This window comes from Oryx dammah, unplaced genomic scaffold (assembly GCF_014754425.2).
Source record: "Oryx dammah isolate SB20612 unplaced genomic scaffold, SCBI_Odam_1.1 HiC_scaffold_26, whole genome shotgun sequence".
Classification (NCBI taxonomy): Eukaryota; Metazoa; Chordata; class Mammalia; order Artiodactyla; family Bovidae; genus Oryx; species Oryx dammah.
In genome coordinates this window covers 70,135,167-70,158,454 of record NW_024070210.1, presented here as the reverse complement: position 1 = coordinate 70,158,454, position 23,288 = coordinate 70,135,167, and the positions used below count along the sequence as shown (strand labels likewise).

At 36.1% G+C, this 23,288-nt stretch overlaps 1 protein-coding gene across 4 annotated transcripts in view; it reads left to right on the top strand.

Moving 5' to 3' along the window:
- Positions 1-23,288, top strand: part of CDIN1 (CDAN1 interacting nuclease 1) — a 232,919-nt gene that overhangs the window by 41,918 nt on the left and 167,713 nt on the right. For all 4 annotated transcript variants that reach the window (XM_040226980.1, XM_040226983.1, XM_040226981.1 and 1 more), the window contains exons 2-4: positions 13,445-13,490; positions 14,381-14,445; positions 20,634-20,694. In XM_040226980.1, the coding sequence (XP_040082914.1) occupies positions 13,445-13,490; positions 14,381-14,445; positions 20,634-20,694 (172 nt within the window). The remainder of the gene's footprint in view (positions 1-13,444; positions 13,491-14,380; positions 14,446-20,633; positions 20,695-23,288) is intronic.

The following is a 23,288-nucleotide window of genomic DNA, read 5'->3' as shown; positions in this document are numbered from 1 at the left end:
TCAGAATCTGTAATCTTTTCAGCACTCAGTATTACTGAGGAAAATGAAGACTGTTACTGGGTGCTATTTTTGGTCTAAGGCTTGTATTTTTAACCCCTTTGACAAATATTTTTCTAAAACTAAACTTGTTTTAAGAGTAAGGATTAGCTCTGTTTTCCTCAACATTGGCCACCATGATGAAAAATCTTGAGAGCCAGGTAAAGCATTTGATTTGAAGTTGATGCAGAGAGATATTGTTATAGGTCCTGATGACATACTTGTCTGGGATTACCTAGTTGGAACTAGAGACCTTCTAAAAGAAAAACAAAAAGTCTGTCAGTACTTGGAGAATTGTGAGATTGAATATTTATATTTATTTATATATTTATATACTTACACACATATTTTTAAAAATCAGCTTTTCAGGTAAAGATCTGTTGATTCTTTCATTAAGTATGTGTGTTCAGTCTGAATCAAAAAATAAGGTAATTTGGGGGAGACTGGGATTTTGTCAATGAAACTGTTGTGGTGCTAGACCCATGAAGTGATTATTTAACCTCTAGTGGGAGATGTGGTACCTTATAATCAATAGTGAATGAAAGGAGTTAATTATTCTCCTCCCATGTTCCCATACTGTGGTCTGATTACTTTAAATGCCTAGAAGTCTTAATAAACAATTTAATCACTCTAGCTATTAACCTAGAATAGACCTGCTATATTAGGCCCATACAGAAGTGTCCAGTGTCAACACGAGTACAAGTCATTATTATAAGAACCAAGGCACAGTTTTCTGATAAGCTATATTTAAAAACTTCAGGACAGGAAGCAGAGAGAAATTTAAGAAATCTAAATTTTAGAGTTGTAGAGCTGATAAGAATCACAGAACTTTCAAGGTGAAAATGGGCTCTAAAGTCATGGAATCTGTATACAGATGGTGAAACTGAGACTTCAAATATTAAATGATTTTTTTTCCAATTAGAATTTAAGCACCTCAGGAATAAAGACAATTCCTACCATGCTTTCTTAACAGTACAACTTTTGATGCTACCTATTGTTTAAAAAAATAACTGTGGAATATGTAAATAACTGTGGAATATGAGAAATTTGTAAGAGAAAAGTAGTATTCCAAAGGGCTTACAAATGGTCCTAAGTCAGGGGAAGTGCACATTGCCTGGAAAAAGAATCACTTTCCACATTGTAAGATCATATAACATTTGCATTTATAGTAAAAAGAACTGTCATTGAGAACTAAAATTCAGAATTTTGATCTCTTATTCATTTTATCTTTTGGTGGTGAAAAGTGGAAACTTGGGGATTGAGGTCTACTGCTGATATAATTTGTGTCTAGTATATTTTGCTTTTTGATTTGTTTCTGTTTTAATTTGTACACATTGGTCATGGAAACATCATGATTACTGAAATAATAAAACTGCATTGAAAATATGTGACATCCTCATATATTAAGATAACATAGCTAAGTATTCCTCCACTAAGTCCTGCTTGTAGCACAACTTATTTTTTCCTTGATTTACAGGTACCTGGTGTAAAATAATCCTTTGTGTAACTGTGGGCAGTGATTTCATCTCTATGACCTTTACTTTTGTCATTTTTAAAATGAGAAGGTTGGCCTTGGTCTATGTCTCTTAAAGGATTTCCTTCATTAAAATAGCTTGATTTAATAGTGTAAAATACTGCAATGAGGTCAGCTAAGGTAAGAAGTATGCCTTTGGTGTTTGTTGGTGAGGAAGTCTCTGTGTATCTTTGTTTTAGTTAACAAGTGAGGGTAGAAGTAAGATTGTCATTGGGTGGAGGCTAAATAGGATTTATTGAACAAAGACCCCCCTAGACAAAAATATTTAGTAGTGAATGGAAACAGTGGACAGTAGTTTGAACCATAGGCAGGTTGTGGCTTAAGAAGACAGAAGCATGCTCAGAAGTAAATGAAGAATAGCCAAGGAGAAGAAAGGATGGAAGATAGATTAGTTCATACTTCATGCAGAGGTGGAAGAAAGTTGAGTTTTAACCAACATGGGCAGGATTATAAATATCTTAACATATAGGCTACTATTATCAGATTGAGTTCAGTTCAGTCACTCAGTCGTGTCCAGCTCTTTGTGACCCCATGGACTGCAGCACGCCAGGCCTCCCTGTCCATCACCAACTCCCGGAGTTCACCTAAACTCATGTCCATTGAGTCGGTGATGCCATCCAATCATCTCATCCTCTGTCGTCCCCTTCTCCCGCCTTCAATCTTTCCCAGCATCAGAGTCTTTTCAAATGAATAAGCTCTTTGCAGCAGGTGGCCAAAGTATTGGAGTTTCAGCTTCAACATCAGTCCTTCCAATGAACACTCAGGATTGATCTCCTTTAGAATGGGCTGGTTGGATCTCCTTGCAGTTCAAGGGACTCTCAAGAGTCTTCTCCAACACCACATTTCAAAAGCATCAATTCTTCAGCACTCAGCTTTCTTTATAGTCCAACTCTCACATCCATACATGACCACTGGAAAAACCATAGCCTTGACTAGACGGACCTTTGTTGGCAAAGTAATGTCTCTGCTTTTTAATATGCTGTCTAGGTTGGTCATAACTTTCCTTCCAAGGAGTAAGTGTCTTTTAATTTCATGGCTGCAATCACCATCTGCAGTGATTTTGGAGCCCAAAACAATACAGTCTGCCACTGTTTCCACTATTTCCCCATCTATTTTCCATGAAGTGATGGGACCAGATGCCATGATTTTAGTTTTCAGAATGTTGAGCTTTAAGCCAACTTTTTTACTCTCCTCTTTCACTTTCATCAAGAGGCTCTTTAGTTCTTCTTCACTTTCTGCCATAAGAGTAGTCTCATCTGCCTATCTGAGGTTATTGATATTTCTCCTGGCAGTCTTGATTCGAGCTTGTGCTTCATCCAGCCCAGCGTTTCTCATGATGTACTCTGCACATAAGTTAAATAGGCAGGATGACAATATACAGCCTTGACATACTCCTTTTCCTATTTGGAACCAGTCTATTGTTCCATGTCCAATTCTAACTGTTGCTTCCTGACCTGCGTACAGATTTCTCAAGAGGCAGGTCAGGTGGTCTGGTATTCCCATCTCTTTCAGAATTTTCCACAGTTTATTGTTATCCACACAGTCAAAGGTTTTGGCATAGTCAATAAAGCAGAAATAGGTGTTTTTCTGGAACTCTCTTGCTTTTTCCATGATCCAGCAGATGTTGGCAATTTGATCTCTGGTTCCTCTGCCTTTTCTAAAACCAGCTTGAACGTATGGAAGTTCACAGTTCATGTATTGTTGAAGCCTAGCTTGGAGAATTTTGAACATTACTTTAGTAGCGTGTGAGATGAGCGCGGCTGTGTTATCAGATTATAGTTAACTTTCTCTTTCTCTTTTACTCTTTCTGGCAATCATAATAAAATTACTACAGATTTAGGGATTTCTAATTATGTAGTTTTAGCTGACTTAGTAACGAATGAAAGAATAAATCATTACAGGAAGAAAGAATCAATAAGTATTTTGTACAGGGCTTCTTTGGTAGCTCAGATAGTAAAGAATTTGCCTGTAGTGTGGGAAACCCAGGTTCAAACCCTGGGTCAAGAAGATCATCTGGAGGAGGGCATGGCAACCCACTCCATTATTCTTTCCGGGAGAATCCATGGACAGACGAACCTGGTGGGCTGCAGTCCACGGGATCACAAAGAGTCGGACACAGCTGAGCTACTAACACTGTACTGTACTGTATCTGTTATATTGCATTGAAGTCATTGGGATTGCTTTAGAGAAAGATGACCCAATATCTGGTCTTGAAAAAAAAATGAAGTGTCTTTCATCCAGGCTTCTTATTCTTTATCTTGTTTATGTTATGGCTCATTCTAAAAAGTTAAAACCCAAATTAAATTAGAAAGGAAAAAAGTATAGATACTTAAGCCTCTAATTAAATAACGCTTAGAATAGGCAGGACTTAGAGCAGAAAAAAAACTTAGATCAATTTATCTGGCTCCTTTTCAATTCTTTTCATTATTCTTCTCCTACTTATTTAATTTTGTTATGAAATATAGCATACATAGAGAATAGTATAATAAACTCTGATTCTAACTCTGTTTATATTTATTTCAGATGCTTTTTACTTTTATAGAAATGAAATATTCTGATGGTATCAACAATTTATAGCCTTTAAGATTTTTATTTTTTAAAGAAATTGTATGATACTTTGATTTCTTTCCTCTTCTCCTTCACCTGAGGTAACCATTTTCTTGAGTTTAGTGTTTTAGCCTCATGTATTTCTTTTGCTATATCCATAAATGTCCATGAGCAAAAAGGTAATTATATTTTGCTGTTCTTATATTTTATATAAATGGTAACAAATATGTGTATAATTCTATAGCATGCTTTTTTTTGGTAAATTTTTTTGAAATATAATCCATGTTGATACCTGATAGAGTAAGAAAGCACTATTTTTGCTTTTCAGAATTTATTGACTATTTCTGACATGATTCTTCTTCCTGAGTTTTAAGATAAATTTATCACATTCCACCAGAAAACTAGTGAATTTGGTTGGATTTTAATAAAAATCATAGATTGATGTATAGAGAATTAACACTTTAATTAATACTATCTTTTTACTCTTGGGATTTTCTTTGTGAAAATATCTTATCTCTTCATCAGGAACTCTTTTGCACTCTTCCGTGAGGTTTTATGATTTTCTTCAAAGATTTTACACATTTTTGTGAAATATATATGTCAGTACTTTATGGTTTTTTTTTATTATTGTGAATGAGGTCCACTTTTCTATTCCATTTGCTAATTTAATTTTACTATTTTATAAGAATTTTATTTCCTTTTTATATTAATCTTATATCCAGTTACTTTTCTGAGATGTCTTACTAGTGTTTAAAATCTTTGTTTATGGATTCTCTTGTTCTTTCTAAGACTTCTCATCTTCAAATAGGGAGGCTTTGATTTGGTTCTTTCCTTTCTGAACTGATTCTCTTATTTCTTTTCCTCTTTTGTCTTCTGAGATCTTCAGTTTGCTAGAACTTCCTAGAATAAAATAAGTTTATTTTTTCCCCTTATATTTAATTAATGCAATATATTTACCACAACTGTTGAAATGCACTACTGTCATTGCTCAATTTTAAGTTTTATTGTTGTTATTTCCATTGTGATTTCTTATTTAATTTATTGGTTAGTTAGTAATGCATTAATTTTTTAAAGTAAGGGATTGGGGGACTAACAGTTCAATCATTGAATTCTAACTTAGTTACCTTTTCAGCAGATATTGTCTAGCCAAGTCCTGAACACAACCTTTGACAGCTTTGTAGAGCTGGAAGACAAGGTGTAGAGATCCTTGGGTATGGGGTCTACCAGAGGTGGGAACTCGTACAAATGCCCCAGTTGTTGAGTTGTTGTTCAGTTGCTCAGTTGTGTCTGACTCTTTGTGACCAAATGGACTGCAGCATGCCAGGCTTCCCTGTCCTTCACTATCTCACGGAATTTGCTCAAACTCATGTCTACTGAATCTACTGATGCCATTCAACCACCTCATTCTCTTAGGTGTTGGGAGGTCCCCCTAAAAGACTGTATCCTAGGAGTTAATGTGCACTGGAAGTAAAAGGGCTCTACATTACTGTATTTTACCTTCAAATTTACCTCATTGGCCTAAAAATTTAATACCTGTAATTGGACGAAGGTGATCCTAGACTCCTAGCACTCCCAGAATCAAATCAGAATCCCCACTGGAGAAAGTTAACCATTTGCATATTCATATTTTTCATAAAGCAGTTTTTCACACAGTGTGGCACATCATGGGAGATACTCAGTCACCTAAGGAGACATGACATCATAAATGGAGGCCAGTGAAAACTATAGAAATAGACTTAACAGGGCTCTGGCGATTGGAACTACCTAAACAGAATTTTTATAATTGTAGCTTATTCAAGATGTTAAAAAAGAAGATTGAAAGTCTGTAGGGAACTTAATTGAAAAAGAATCAAATAGAGTATCTACAAACACAGTAATTGAAATTGGATGGATTTAATTCAATGGATGTATTTAATAGCAAGGTAGACATTACTGAAAAGAGAAATAGTGAACTGGAGGATAGATGAGAGGAAAATACCCATAAAGTAATACAGAATAAAGAAAAGATATAAAATATGAAGAGAAAATAAGAGATGGAGCTTACAGTAGGGAAGGCTAACACAGACTCATTTGGAGTCTTCGGCAGGAGAGAAAAAGTGTTAAAGCAAGTTTGAAAAACTAATTGTCATGTACTTAAGTGCAACAAACTGTAAGCAGGAGTTTACTAAATGGCAGAGTTAAAACTCCTAATAAGTGAAGTTTTTTTAAAAAAATATTAAAACTAGATAGAGACATAGGGTACATTTTCATTGAAAGACCAGAATTTGACATCACAACACATCTGCATTGATTGAATTATTAGAAGAAGGTTATTGCAGATGGAAAAGGAAGGAAGGGCAATGAAATGCTACATATGTGAGTATATCAGAATGAACAGAATCTTTAGAAATCAACAGCAGTGTCTTGTGAATTTTAAGATGTATGTAGAATTAAAACAATGTCAGTTATATCCTATATATCAGAATGGAAGAAGTACAGATAGTGTTGTAAAGTTTTTGTATTTTCCAAGCAGCAGTTAATCACCAAGTTTAACTTGGGCGTGTGTTTATGCAGGATAATTATTAATAGTATAAGAGTATATAACTTCCAAGTTGACAGGGAAAATAATGAAAAATAAGTACTAAATCACTTTCAGTTCAGTCCAGTCGCTCAGTCGTGTCTGACTCTTTGCCACCCCATGAATCGCAGCCCGCCAGGCCTCCCTGTCCATCACCAACTCCCAGAGTTTACCCAAACTTGTGTCCATCGAGTCTGTGATGCCATCCAGCCATCTCATCTTCTGTCTTCCCCTTCTCCTCCTGCCCCCAATCCCTCCCAGCATCAGGGTCTTTTCCAATGAGTCAACTCTTCACATGAGGTGGCTAAAGTATTGGAGTTTCAGCTTCAGCATAAAAGAAGTGTATGGTGACTAAGAAAATTAGCTTTCAGTAAGATATAAACTTAAACCTAAATATATTAGAACATACTTTAAATGTACAGACTTTGCCAATAGTAAATCAGATCAATGTGGTATCTGTGCAAAGATAAACATATAAATCAGTGGAACAGATTAGAGAGTCCCAAAATAAACCCTTAGATATTTGGTTTCCTCATAGGCAACACGATAGTTCATGGGTAAATGGTGGTGTGACCAACTGGATATGTGTACAAAAATAATAACAGCAAAATGTGACTCCTATCTCAGTTCATTAAATTAACTCAAGATAGATCATCAACCTAGTACTCTTAAGCTTCTAAAAGAAAACATGCACAATTATCTTCATGACTGTGAGTAGGCAAAGACGTCTTAGAAAAGACACACAACACACATAAAAGGTAACAATAATAAAGAATTGCTACATTGGACTTCATCAAAATTAAAAATATCAGCACTCCAGAAAACACTAGGAAGAAAATAGAAATACAAGCCATTAACTTGAAGGTGTGACAAGGCTGTATATCATTGGGAACTCTCATTTAGTGTTGGCAGGGGCTGAAAATTGTTAAAAATAGTTTGAAAATTGTTTGACAGTATCTACTAAAGCTAGAGATTTGCATATCAGATGGTCCAGAATTCTACTCCACATTTATACCCATCAGAAATGTGTACACACATGCCCCAGAAAACATGCAGAAATGTTCACAGCAGCGTCATTCTCATTGCAAAAGACTAGAAACAGTTCAGAGGTTCCTCAATTGAACAGATAAATGTGGAGTATACTTATACAATAGAATATACCATACAGCAATGAAAATGAATTAACTATACTTAAAATTAGCAAGAGTCACTCACATAGACATATTGAGTAAAAGAAGACATATGCAAAAGAATACACACTGTGTTGAAGATCAGATTCATCTGGAGAGAGAAAGGGTGGCGATCAGACAGAATGCTTTTTTGGATCCCAGGAGTATTCTATTTGGTAATCAAAGTGGTTATGTGGTTTGTCTTATTCCCAATAAAAATGATTTTTAAAAGATTAATGTGTTATGGAATAGATAAATGTTAATATTTTATGTAATGAAGGTATGTTACAAAAGTATGTTTAAAACACAATTTTTGAAATTTTATTTTTGTGTATAGACACACATACACACCAGACATAGAATAAAAAACACAGAAATACAGATAGATGTCTATAGATTTTACACAGAATATGTTCTATTTATAACTAGAAAACTTCATTAAATATTATATAATGAAGTTAACACGTCTGGAGGGTGTTGTCCTCTGTAGAGAAGATTGATTGGGTTTGAATGTGTGTTGTTCAGGGAAGGATTTAAAGCTGTTTTGTATGTAGTAGATAGCATTTGGGCAAAAGACATATTTGCAATCACATAGAGACACTTCAGGCAATGGTGTGATTGTTATTAATAACAAAATACACCTTAGCCTCAGGAAGAATAATGAAAATTACCCAATAATTTTTTAATCATTGACTTTCCTATAGGAACTTTTTTTTATGTAGTTAATTAAAGTAAGGCTGCAATTTTAAGTTTTTTTTTTTTTTTTAAGGAATATTGTCTAAAGCTGTGAGATTTGATCAGAACTCTTTGTCTCCTGTAGCTTCAATTTTCTGTCCCAAAGCAACAATGCCCACCTTTAAGGGTTGCTTGGAGGGTAATGTAACATAAATGCTTAACCTTAAGCAATGGGTGTTAGCACACACTAGAATGGCAGATTAGCATGGGGATTTAAGGGCTTGAGTTCTGGAATCGGAACTGGATTTTGATTTCCAGTTCTCCCACTTACCTAGGTCTTTAATTGTTTACTTCTATTAACTTCTCTTCCTCCATTTCCCATCTTTAAAATAAGAACAATAATGGTACCTACTTTAGAGGCTTGCTTTGAGGGTATAATAAAAGGCAGAGTGTAGTGTGTAGCACAAACTAGCTGTTGATATAACTCTTAGCTCTTGCTATAGATGGACCTGTTTTGCATATGGCTTTACATTAACCTACTAGCAAAATTAGTTAAGTGCCTGGAACAGTAACCACTTTTTTCATATATATAAAATATAAGTGGGCTTCCCTAGTGGCCCAGATGGTAAAGATCTGCCTGCAGTGCAGGAGACCCAGGTTCAGTTCTTGGGTCAGGAAGATCCCCTGGAGAAGGGAATGGCAACCCACTCCAGTATTCTTGCCTAAAGAATTCCATGGACAGAGGAACCCGGTGGGCCACAGTCCATGGGTTCACAAAGAGTTGGACACAACTGAGGTAACTAACATAAAACATAAGTATGTTGTTGTTTAGTCACTAAGTCATGTCTGACTCTTTTTTTGAGACCCCATGGACTATAGCCCACCAAGCTCCTCTTTCCATGGGATTTCTCAGGCAAGACTACTGGAGTGGGTTGCCATTTCTTTCTCTAGGGTATCTTCCCAACTCAGGGATCAGACCTGCGTCTCCTGCACTGGCAGGGGGATTCTTTACCACTGAGCCACCAGGGAAGTCCATGACAGAGGGTAGGGCATTGCTTTTATGGAAAAGCTGACTAGTACTAAGTCATTGACCACACAGAGCCAGTGTTTTAGTTGTATTCTTTCACTGGTTTAGAAAGGTTGTATTGTCCCTTGTGAGGCCTGCAAGCCTAAGGCTTTGTTGGAATATCTTACTTTATCATCCTTAGTTTGATTTACTGCTTCCCGAGTTCCAGAAATAACATTGATCTTTTTTAGAGGATTTCAAGCCTATTAGAGACACTGACGTATCCTAGGTTCTAGAGCAAAAGGAGCTTGAAAGTTAAATAAAAACATGTCTTTCTTTATGGTCCATTTTGAAGGTTCGGCACTTGAGAAAAGGAAGAATTTATAATGTGTAGTATCGTGTTCCTTAAGGTTCTGCTTGCTTTACATCTCCCTGGGATTGTCAACACTTCCATCCAACCCCCTGATGTCATTTTCTTTAATGTCCTTCAGGTTACTGAGCATCTCAGCTGGATGGGTCTGGAGTTAAATACAATATGGGGCTCTGGTTTATTGCCTGTTAAGTACCTGGCATTTGAAGTCTTAAATGCAGTATAAAATGAGGGTAAACAGTATCCCGTCAGTGTTTAAATTCTGTGAGGAAAAGTCACTCACACACGGCAATTTATGATCTCTAGGCACCTCAGTTTAGTGACACAGTGACAGAAGAACAACTTTAAGGAAGCCCAGTACAGTAGCTGCCAGTTAGGAAGAGAATTGCAGAGTGTAAAAGTGGACAGCCTTCCTGGGTATTGCATCTGTGCAGGGGCCGTCATGATGGAGCATCCTGTCGCCATGCCTTTCTTCCATCGTGTCTCCTGCTTCCTGGGCACATAGGAAATGAAAACCTTCCCTCCTTCCCTCCCCTCCCCTCTCTTTCCTCCTCCTTTCCTTCCGCCTCTCTTCTGCCTCCCTCCCTCCCCTCCTTCCTTCCTTCCTTCAAAACAAGACGTGTCATTACTCAAAAGAAGTGTGGAAGGCAGTCACTTCGCTCTGTGGTCTTGAGCAGCTCAGCAGTGTCCTCAGGGACCCAAGGTCTTTCCCTCTTCTGTTGCATCGTCCTCGGTGTGTTGACTTTGTCCTCTTGTTTCCCCATTGCTGCAATATGACTTACGCTGCTCCATAAGCCATTTGTCACACACCTCAGACAAGGTTTTACAGAGAGCCTGTGCAGGAGTCCACTCAGCACTCTTCTTTTTTCAGACACCTGCAGGGTGAGGAGCTTAACCTGGGAGCATAGTATGGGGAAAAAAACAGACAAAATTATCTTTGAAGAGACTTCATAATCCATTTTGGGCATGTATGCAAATTAAGTGATTGTATTTTTTAATATGTAAATTGAAAACACTTATATCCTAAGTGGCATGTATATGTTCCAAAGTCTTGAAATATATGAAGAGTCAGGGTATGATTTGCTGCCAGGTCACTTCAGTCGTGTCCGACTCTGTGCGACCCCATAGACGGCAGCCCACCAGGCTCCCCCGTCCCTGGGATTCTCCAGGCAAGAACACTGGAGTGGGTTGCCATTTCCTTCTCCAATGCGTGGAAGTGAAGTTGCTCAGTCGTGTCCGACCCTTAGCGACCCCATGGACTGCAGCCTACCAGGCTCCTCCGTCCCTGGGATTCTCTAGGCAAGAGTACTGGAGTGGGTTGCCATTGCCTTCTCTGAGGGTATGGTTTACTTTATTTAATTCCTAAAAAATATGTGAGTGCTTGATGATATTTTAATTTTTACTTTTTTTGCATGTACATGTGGAAAGTTTCCTCTAAATCAGTTCCTGTCTGCTTTAAATGTTTTATTTCGGAGGCATGTCTTCCCATACACATGACCTCAGGACACTGTGGATGCTCAGTGAAAACTACTGATGGAACTGACTGTGATATTCAAGATAAGCCTTTCAGTTCACAGAACCATCTCCTCTTTCTTCTTAGCTAGAAACCATATTCTTTGTGAAGAGAACCGAGGGAATGTTGAATTTAGACTGTAACTAACCCTCTTGGCTACAGAGAAAATGCATTGCTTCATAGGCTATGTCCATGATTTTAGATGAATTGAATTACAAGCTGTTTGAAGATGGTTTCGTGGTTGAAGACGGTTTCGTGGTTGAAGACATTATCTTGCCCTCAGTTTTGATGGTGCTTTCAACTCTTGATGAACTTCTCACTTTGAATTGTTTATTCCTGGGCTTATTCCTCCAGCTGTCTGTTAGTCTTCCCTTTCTGAGCATCTACAATTATATTTTTGTTTCATTCAGTTTAGTTTCTTCCTTGTTAGTCATTGGTCCCTGACTTGCCTGTTACATGCACATTTATTTCCATCATATTGTTTGACACAGAGACACTGACATTTTGCCCTCCATTAATTGGTTAAGATAAATATATTTTGCTGTGCAATGAGGAGCGCTCTATTTATTGTACATAAATACCTAACATAGTGACTTATTCAGTTACCTAACATAGTGACTTATTCAGTTGTTTATAAAGATTTGGGCTTAATTTTGCCTTTTTTTTTTTTTTTTCATGAGATGGTTTTCAACAACCCTACTAGGGTCGTGATTTGCGTGTGATGCTCAGGCAAGCCAAGCACACTGGGAAGATTTTATACAGAAAACTGGCTCTTTCAAAGGTGGCTTCCATTTTTAAAGAGACATTGAAAAAAATTGGACTATAATGAATTTATAATTTTATTCAATCATTTCTCAGTACTTTTGGAGTTATCAAAACAGTCCTTTAGTAATTGTTGATTTTCCTTGATAAACATTTATGGCATCTTTTTTTTTTAAAAAAACATATTCTTTTGTAAGCCAATAAGAGTGGAAAGGGGTTAGAAACCCAATCTATAATGATATGCAAGAGATGACAATACTGACAGTGAGTAAAGAAATATGGTGTCATTGTGTTTATTTCATACTCTTTAAACTACCTTGTGATGAGCTTAAGCAGTTTCATTCATGAATAGAAAAACTTTAATTATTCACCATGCTTTGGTGTACTATAAAAGTTGAATTATTAGCACTGTAATTTGTTTGGATACCTTCTAGTAGGAAAATATATCAGAAATAACTAATCATTTTCAACATATGATAAGGCAACTCTGTCTACAGAGGGCAATCAGAAAGAATAGCAGTGGGCTATTGATTGCTTTTCAGACAAGGGGAAAAAAAATCTGTTCCATTTCTAAATGTTAACAATTGTGAGAGGAAAATCCCCACTTGGAGAGAATGTTTTCCAGGTTGCTTCACTGCCAGGTGTTTGAGATTGTGTGGAGTCTTAGATGAATAAGGCTTATGGCAGTCTTAGGGAGCGATGTCCTCAAGGACCCCGCTTCCTGCTGTGAGGGCTTCTCTATTCAAAGCAGGCCCATGTCGGTGGGAATGTTCCAGTGGTCTCTGCACTACATCTAGCGAAGCGCAACGCTTTCTCCCCCGTTGAATCTGAGAGAGCTACAGAAGAGGACACCAGCCTGCTAACAAAATAAATTTCAGAATGTTGCCAGTGAATAAATTACATGTTTTCTACTGTTTATGGGATTTAACTCTTATCATTTATCAGTGGGAGTAAACCTTGCCACCTTGGGTCCCTTTTCAACATACCTGCACGCTACAGACATGATTTGCAGTCATTCTGAAGCTTAAGAAAATCCAAATCATATGCTGGTTTGCTTTGAGACGGTCCGTATTCCCCCTTTTCCCTTTCTCCCTCTCCTTGACCTAGCAGCAGGAAGCCTTTGTTTGAGGTGTTCATCTGGAACAACTTTTCCACACTTGTTTTCATGTTCTGTTAGATTACAGGGCAGCAGGCCTACCTTTGAAGCTCCTTTCTCTTTTGTTTCTTTGCCGTGCACTCCAGTAATTAACTTTGTCCTTCTTTTATTTGTTCCAGTCAATCGCAGGCCACTCTGCTGAGCATCTTCTCCCAGGAGTACCAGGTTAGAAGTTTTCTCCTTTGTGAGGGTTGACAGGTGCCTAATTGAATGATGAATGTCCCTTTATTTCTTTGTAATTGAACTGCCAGCTCTCTGATTGGGTTGGAGGATGTTCTCCTTTCCACATCAAGCACCGCCTGCGTCTCAGTGGAGGCCTGCCAAGCCTACCCATCCATCTGTCTAATAACATCTAGCCTTTGCTTATTTGGTGGACCTGTAATAAATTATGCTAAACCATTATTATTCTGACAATAATAATTTCCCCGTGTTGCGTGGTTCCATGTGCTAAATGTTTGCTGACTTGCACTGTCAGTGCCGCTTTCCATTGCTGACAGAGATGATGATAAATGACCGTTGCTGGAGTGGCAGAAGGCAAGAGAGGCAGAAAATGGAGTCATTTATCATGAGATGACAGGTGTCAGTCAAGTGGCAAGTCTCTATGGAATTACTTTTTGTAGTTTTCAAATAAGTTGTTTTTAAGCAATGTTCTTCCTGGTTAAAAATGGCAATTGGATTGTAAAACGAGACTGCAGAGGACTTAGATGGAATTGAATTGAGGGAAAATTAATACAAAGGTTGAAAGAGGGAACAAGTTTTTCTCTGCCCTCTACAACCCTAAGCAAACTTATTTAGATTCAATTACTATGACCCTGTTGGCTTTTACATATATACTGTACCTTGCGGTACAGACTGGAGACATCCCAGCCATGCAATAGAGATTAAAATGCATAGATTCATAGAGTAGAAGGGAAAAAATATCCGCTGCCACCCAAATCCCCAAACTATTATTCGGTTTGCCCTTTTTGTTAGACATGGGGATCAAGAAATATGTCATTTTTGTTCTTGAACCTGATCTGTGACACAACATAAAGATCTTTTTTATTTTGTTTCAGAAACATATTAAGAGAACACATGCCAAACATCATACTTCAGAAGCGATTGAAAGTTATTACCAGAGGTATGACCTGCCTGCCCCACTAGAGGGTATCATAATACCTATTAACTGTAATAATAATTATGAATAAATTAGATTAATAAATTGATTTTCTATGTAACATTCCAAGACATTTTGTTTCAAGTCTGTTATTTAAGACTTAAAGTATATTTTTAAAATTTCTCTAATACTATGTTGTATAGATTTAAAGAATATGGTGAGACTATCTTAATTTACATGTGTGTGAAATCTTTACTATGTAAGAAACAAGCTACAATATTAGAAAATCCCCATTGGATGCTTGAAATTAACTGTAAGTGCGTATCTTTGATAGATGCATATGTTCATGCATACGTATATCTATGTGTATATGTGAATGTTCTCAAGCCAATTTTTATTTCTCATGTAAATCATGAAAAATATATTAGAAAGTAAGATTGAATTTTGGTACAGTTGTATTTTGCATGGTAGGTATTGGTTAGCCAATTTAGAAATGCAAAAAATATATATATATCAAGTGAAGACAAATGGAGATATATAATAATGTACAACTGTCAGATTTTAAGAGGGGTTTATATTTTAAAAGGAAATCTTCTAATTTCAGTTTAATTTATTATAGTTCCCAACCTTTCTTGTTCTGAAACGAAAAGTATCTTTAAAATAGCTCCTTTTAAAAAATAAAAAATAAAAAAATTTATCTTTGTAATATGAGTGAATAACTTATAATGGTAAATAATAATGGTTTAAATTAGAAATTGTTGGTTGCTTTCTGAAGTATTTTAGGGACATATTGGAAAGGAAAACTGTTTGAAATATAGTCTAAAATTATTATACTTAAGATTGACAGAGCAATCTTTCTATGGTGAGAATGATACCACTGACTTTGGATGAATGATTTTTATGCATGAAAATTCTATGAATTAAGTGAATATACAGATAAAATATTAGAATTGTGTTTCTGTAAAGTCATATTTTTAAAGAATTGAGAAGTATTTATTGAAAAATTATTCAAGTTAGGTTTTGAAAGAAGTATTCACTATGCCAAATGTGGTAAAGGTATGTTCTGTTTTGAGTGGAAATGTCTGTTAAAGAAATATACATGCATCCACACCATACCTGCAGGCCACCCCCCACCCCCCACCCCCCAACACACACATGGACACTTTTATGTTTTGGAGAATTACTCTCCAAGAAGTGTTTATAAAGTTTGAATTGACTTATTCAAAAGTCATAATCTCCTCAGTGAAATTAACATCTAAATTAAAGTCATCACCTAAATCATACATATAAAATTGAGAACGGCCCATAAACTGCCATGAAACCAGCAACTGCTTTGGCAAACAGACCCTCCACAGAAAGACTGAAAAGTGGTTCATGTGTCAAAAAGTATATTCTTATATAAAACTTATAGTCTTGGGCTTTCATATAAAAGTATGGTTCTATATCCAGACTTTAAGGCCTTGTTAACATCAACAAAGGAGAACTGAGCATTTTCTAGAAATTGGAGATCTGCTAACAGGCCATGGGGCTGCCCTCTAATAATCTTTTTTTTTTTTTCATTGTATAAAGTCTGTTTTAATTAGATGATTCCTAAGATCTCTAAATACTACTTTAGGTTCATTAAAGAGTATATTTCATTTCTAAAGTATGAACATACTTTATTGGGTTATCTGGAAAGTTTAGGCCAGAAACAAAAATCTTTCCTTTAAGTATGGTTACTCAAGAAACAGTTGAGTGGGTAATAATGAAAATGCAGAGACATATTTGTGTTTCTTTAAATTTAGTTAAATATAAGAGTCTCAATTTTGTGGAGTCACAATGTTTGAAACAAAAACTTGAAGTTAGGCTGTAATGGACAGACTAATAGGAAAGCAGTCTGACTTGTTTCTTACTTTATTACCGTATTTCCTTACTTTTTGCCCCACACCTTGTGCTTGGAGACAGGCTGTGTTGTTACTTTTCAGATGATTTGATCTCATAGGCCTCTTCTAAATGTGCAGGTTGAATGTCTCTGTATTCTGTGTGGTAAATTGGCCCCAAAAGATTCTTGTTTTCCAGCTGATTAGCATAAAGGCAACATTATATCAAAACATGCTTAAGCAGTTTGACAATCTTAACAACTTTTTTTTTTTATAAAAGTAATACTTGCCTATTGTGAAAATTAAGCACATGTGTAATGGTATAAAAAAGAAATGAATGAATTGCCTGAAATTGTGGCATCCATAGATAACCACTGGTATTTTTCTTCTGGGGCTTCAGTCAATCCATTTTTACATAGATGAGGTCATGCTATATATATGCAGCTGTGAATTCTGAACTTTATACTTGGAAAAATGCATATAACATGGTATTGTCTTGAAGAAAGCTTTTTGTAAACATTTTGATACATCATCATATGAAGGTATCAAAGTTCATTGAAATATTCTTCTGTCACACATATGTTTCCACTTTTCTGATATAAATAATGCTTTGATAAATATTATGGTGCTTAAGTCTTTGCATTTTGGATTAGTTTCTCAATATTTCTGTAGATGGAATTACTGGTGCAAATAATGAACACATAAGATTTTATTGTAATATAATACAAACTAGAAATAATGTAATTACAGCCTAGAAAGGTTGTAATGGTTTTATTTCTACTAGCAGTATCAGAGAATTCTGGTGTCTGTATTCTTGCTAGTATTGAGATGATCTCAATTCAGAATTTGAAGTCTATATTTAAGACCATATAGTCCACAGTGTGATTCCATTGTGGTCAACTGAAATTTGAAATTATCCAGACACCAGTAGAAAATATTTTCCCTTTGAATTACTGAGGAAATATCCTCAGTTCTTCATGTTGTGCGTGTATAGACAGAGCTTGAGTGTTCATACTGAAAACAGCTTTCTATTCTTTCCCACTGTAATGACGGTATTTTAGTTCTAAACAGAAAACATACTTGGTAAAATTTATTTAAATTTCTCTAGATTGGTGCACACGGGCTTATATGCACGTGTGGGTGTACACACACACACACACACACACACACACACACACTCACAACTTGATCAGATTTGCATGTTTCCTCATCAGTAGCAAAGTTTAGAAACATTGTCTCTCATCTCCTCCCTTCTCTCAACACATACTGTCCAAGGGGCCACCTTTATTAGCTTTGACGGATCAGACCAATTAGATTTTATTCAGGTGTTCACATGGGAAAAAAGGTTAGTTCAAATATGATATTGACATCAAATGATACAAATAGTTTCTGAAAATTTGAACCACTTTTTTGTTTAATTAGCTGTGTTTTCTTTCCACTCAGTGTGTCCCATCTACTGTGCTAGAACCAAGTATAAGAACCACAAGTATCTGTCCTCAGCTATTTTGTTCCCTGGGAAAATAGCTGAAGACACGGAGATGGGTTCCAGAGATTTTTCACTATAGAATCAACAAAGGTGGTGTTCAGATGTAAGCTTAGTGAAGAATTTTGGTAGTTTTTGAAGTTTTCCCATAACAGTTGTTATAAAAATATTAAAGATTAGATAACTTTGCCTTATGTTTGAAATCAGTACATATTGTTTTTAATCTTAGATGCTAACAGCTCTTTCACACTAAAAAAAAAAAGCCATAAAATGGACCTTCTGTGAAGGTCTTTTAAGGATGGTTTCACCTACAAGTCATACATTTGTTAGTCCTCCTGTGGCAAACTGAAGGATGACATTTAGTCTGTGTCATCTATCATTGTTTGACCAGCTCCTGTTTCTTTAAACTTAATGGAAGTATCCTATTGGTTATTACCAGGATAGTGATTGATGCAGCGTTTATATAAAGCCATATAATTTGGACTCAAGATGACAGTTTTCTGGCACAGGCAGTGATCTGGGATCTAGCTATCCTCTTTCATTCTTTCCAGATCAACCTCTGAGAAGAGGTTCTGCTCTGGTGGCACTAGAGCCTCTCCTGGTCCTCAGATAGCCCAGGCCCATTCCTGACATTTGCGCCGACTGTTCTCTTGTTGGGAATATTCTGATGGCTTGCTGCTTTCCTTTTTGTCTGTTTCCACTTCAGTGTCACTTCCTTAGAGAGGGACTTCCTGACCAGCCCATCTAATTTATATTGTGAAAGTGTTAGTCACTCAGTCATGTCCAACTCTTGGCAACCCCATGGACTGTAGCCTGCCAGGTTCTTCTGTCCATGGAATTCTCCAGGCAAGAATACTGGAGTAGGTTGCCATTCCCTTTTCCAGGGTAATCTTCCCAACCCAGGAGTTGAATCTGCGTCTCCTGCATCACAGGCAGATTCTTTACCATCTGAGCCACCAGGGAAACCCAACTTATATTGTAGCATATGTGTCATTATTCTATATATTTGTTTCTCTATCTTTCTATTGCAGTATAATCTCTGTGATGGTAGGAGCTAAAGTTTTGCTCTCTGCTGCTTCTTCAGAACCTGGAATAAGGTCTGACAACTAGTCAGCTCTCAAAATGTTTATGGGATAAGTGAATATTAAGTGGAGAGTTGTAAAGATATCCTATTATAGGCTTAAATACCCTGACCCAGAATCAGAACGCTTAATGGATTAGTTAAGCATCTGGTTAGTTGCTACAGTTTGATGGAACTGATTGGTTGTTTCTTGAGCAGGCCTATCATTGCAATGGAAATTCTGTAAGTTGATTGTGAAGATCTTAGCTGACCCATTTCCCAAGGAGCTTTCTCTCAACCACACTTGCCTTGTTTGTTTTTATTTTTTGTTTTGTTTTTCCTTTGATCTTGAAATGAAAGTACTTATTTCCCAGTTAGATTCCTAAACATTTTTTTTTAAAGGAAGAACCAACAGATGAAAATGGATTTATTAGAATTACTTTGAAGTTATAATGATCCTGAGACTTTTACTCACCTTAAATAATTTGATTTTATTCCACTTTGTTTATTGGAAATTATACATCTTTATAAACATACATGTAAAATAGTATAATTTGTATTTTCTCCTGGCAGTTACAAAGAAGACCTCATCTGTTGACTTTGATTTTTACTATACAACAAATGTCATTAATTTATTCAATCAAACAGTACACTGTAGAGAAAATGTTCATACTTAATTCTATTTTCTTGTCTAAAATGTTATAAATTATTTAATTACTCATTTATTAAAGAAAAAAAATTACAATATAATTACATATTATAAGCTAAGAATTGTGCTACACATAATAAACTGAATGAAATGAAAGTTTTCTACCCTCATGAAGCTTTCAGCCTTACAATTGGGATGTGTCTGAGGTGGACGAGTAACTCAGCAGATACAGTGTTCTGGGCTAAGTGATGGAGAGATGAACAGGGTGCTCCTCGATTGCACATTGAGGGATACTTAACATAGTCCTGGTTGTGGTGGATGAAAAAGGTGATGTGCAAGGTGGATTATGAGTTATCCAGGTGAAAGGTCAGGGTGACAGACAGTGACTAGAGATGAGGCTGGCTGAAGAGAGTAGGTAGGCACCAGATTACAAAGAACCTTACAAGAAGTTTTAAGTGATTATAATTTAATTTTGAGATTTTTGTGTGGGGCTTTTGAAATGTTTTAAGAAAGAGAATGGTACGTTCAAATTTTTGTCCTAAAAGAATCACTCTGGCATCCACGTCTGGGATGAATTTGGGGACTTTTTTGTTTGTTTGTTTTTGTAGCATTAGGGGACAAGGAGAGCTAGAGGTAATGACAGAAATCTAGAGCAGATAAGATGATGGCTTGTGTTGCCTGGTAAAGGGTTGGTGACCCACTGATGAAAAGTCTCTTCCATTCTTTTTCCCTAATCAGGTGCCAACCAACCCTGTGAACTAAAAGGAAATCAAAAGATGATATTCTTGCATGGATACTTTTTTCACGAGTAAACTTATTTCCTTCCCATGAAGTGGTTATGGTATAGATAATGCCAGGGTAATAGGGTTAGTTCTTTTCAAAATCACCTCTGTGTTCACCTTACACGTTAGGAGGAAAAAACAAGGAAAATGGGTATGCTCAGACCTCCTGCCTCCGGCTTCGCTTAGTTAGTTGCCAGTGGTTTCGAGGTAAGTTGTTTTTGTTATTCTTCTCCCTTCAGTGCTTTCCTGTGACAACATCCTTGAACTAGAGCTGAGTGTGGCATTTGCCCAGGAAAAACATGTACACACAGGGGATGCTGACAAGTCTATGCTGGCCTTGTCTTGTCACTGCCTCACCATTTGGCTTTGTCTTATCTAGGTATCTGAATGGAGTGGGGGAAAATGGAGCTGCCCCAGTGCTCCTGGAGCTAGCCAATGAGGTAATGTTATTGTTGTTATTTTATTTAAACCTACGTAAAACCTAAGGGGCCTGTGTAGAGTGGCTCTGCTTAGAATTATAATTAACCTTAAAAAAAAAAAAAAAAGATTTTGAGGTGCAGTAGACATGTAAATTGTTCCCTAGTCTCTTTGTATTTTTAATAATTGGACCAAGAGCTTCATGTATTAATAAATCAGTTAACGTAATTAGTCTGTTTCTTTTAAAATAAATGAGTAAACAGCTTCTTGATCTCTTATTTTGTGGGAAATTTCAACCAAACAGCTCAGGACATGCTCTTCTTTAGATGTGTTGTCTTAATTTAGTGTGAGAAATACCTGTGTCAAGTACAGAGATGTATGGCAAGACAACCCATGCTGTTAAAAAAATGAGGAGAGAAATTGTATACCTAAAGATGTAACATTTACTTGACTCATTTTTGTTGTTAGCAAACTTTTATTATATTAAAAGATACATGCCTTCTAGAAGTCTTGCTTTATATGGAGAAGCATACTGTTCTTATTAACACTAAGGATGAAGTGATTTATTGAACTTATTTAACTCTTATCTGCTTCTGTTTGGGGAAACAAATAATAGTCTTACATTTAAAAAAGAAAACCCTGAAGACTTCCCATGAATGAAGAAGCTGTAAAAAGTTCATAATAGTTGCAGAGAGCATACCGAAAAAATAAAATATTTAATTCCTAAACTTTAAAATATTTATCCACCGTAATAAGAGCAATACAATATTTAGTCTGACTTGGAACTGCTTATGCAAACCTCATAGGGATGGAATGAAATGTACACTGTTTTCATGTTGCATTATAATAGAAAACATAGAAGCAAGGCAGAAAATGTGTGTTTGCATTAAAGATGACTCAGTACTGTGGGCATTAACTGTCTGTTGCAGTAGCAGCAAGTGCTGCATGTAAGGATGGCTTCTCTCACAGCTTCTGTCTGCTATGTACCACCACAGTCAGCCATTGAACAATTATCTATCAGTTTCTAGTAGGTTTTAATAGTCTAGGCAATGTCTACACAATCTGATAGGACAGTTAACATGTAGAATGGATGTCTCTCCTCCTCTTAGCAAAGCATGTTTTTTATTCTTTTTTTAATTTCTAGAGCAAGGTGGTTTTTAACTGTCTCCAGACTTGAGTTGATTCTGTTAGCAACTTAAGATGTCTGAGGTATAACTTATTCAGACTTTAGTGATTGCCCTTTATAAAAAAGAAGAGTATTCTTTATGGGAAAAAAAAAAAAAGCATTCTTGATACAGCATCTAGGAGAAGTGTGATGCAAAAGAGATAGTCATTTTTATAGATGATGATATTGATGGCATAAGTTTTATATAGTAGCAATTTGTATTCATTTGAATTTTTAATGGATATTTCTGTTGAGCTTAGCTTATTTGGCTGACCTTAACTTCCATCTTCTAGTAATATGGAAAATTTTAACCCACTGACACATTTTCTCCATATTAATAAATCTTTTATTTACCATGAATATATAGCAATGTTTAACCAAAGGAAATAAATCACTGTTTAAAGATGTTTCCTCTCCTTTGGGTACAGATTAGTACAGAAATGATAGCATTTTCTGAGAGATTGCTAATGCATTAGGAAATTTTGGGAATGACTGGTACCAGATTAGGCCTTCTAGACAACCAAGCTGCCATTTTTATATGATAGTTAATACCTAAATGACATACGCTTGCATCTGGTGACAATTGATGTGATGGTAATAGTTCATGAGTCAATATATATTTAATCAGTAGAAACTGTAAAAATTGATGAGAAACATATAACATTGGTACATTACAGTGTGCAGCAACTCTCTTAAATAAGAGCCCTGTATTATTGTTGATTTGGAAGGTAAGGACTCTATGTGGTCATCACTGATTTTATAAATGTCTTAATACTGATTTTCCTATTTCAAGGCTAAAAATGAACATTTGAGAAAATCTAACTTTGTTAGTAATAATAAGATCAGTCATTCTGTTCTCTCCACACAAATATTTTCAAGTGAGATTTGAAGCACTATGAATTTTACTTACATGCTAAATTCTGACATGAAGCATGATGGCCCTATTTCAGAGAAAGATGGACACATGATTAATATGAAAATTAGGGAGATGCAAGTACCTGAACTAATAAGGTAGTCCTTATTCAGGCTGGACTACCTTCAGTAATTTCACCATTTTTCATGTGTCAGCTCTGATGTGGGTTACTAGGAATAAGCAGCTTCGTGGAAAGCATTTCTTTCTACTTGGGGAATTTAAGGGCATCCAAGTACATACATATTTGAAAAAACTGTTCATACAAATGAAGCCAGCCTTTTTGTCTAGTTACTAAATCAAGATAAAATTTTGGTATGAATATGGGACTTGAAAGCCTGTCAGGAAAAAAATCATGGTGATAATATATGAGATAACACTTGCTATCTTAACACCTAAGATGAAAAGACTTATTTGGGGGGAGAATTACTGTTCTGGAAAAACACAGGCCTATTTTCTGGTGAAATTAAAATAATGGTTAATAAGGGATCTGTGAACTAAAAAAATGATAGTAGGTTTCCAAAAGAGTAGATGCATTTTTA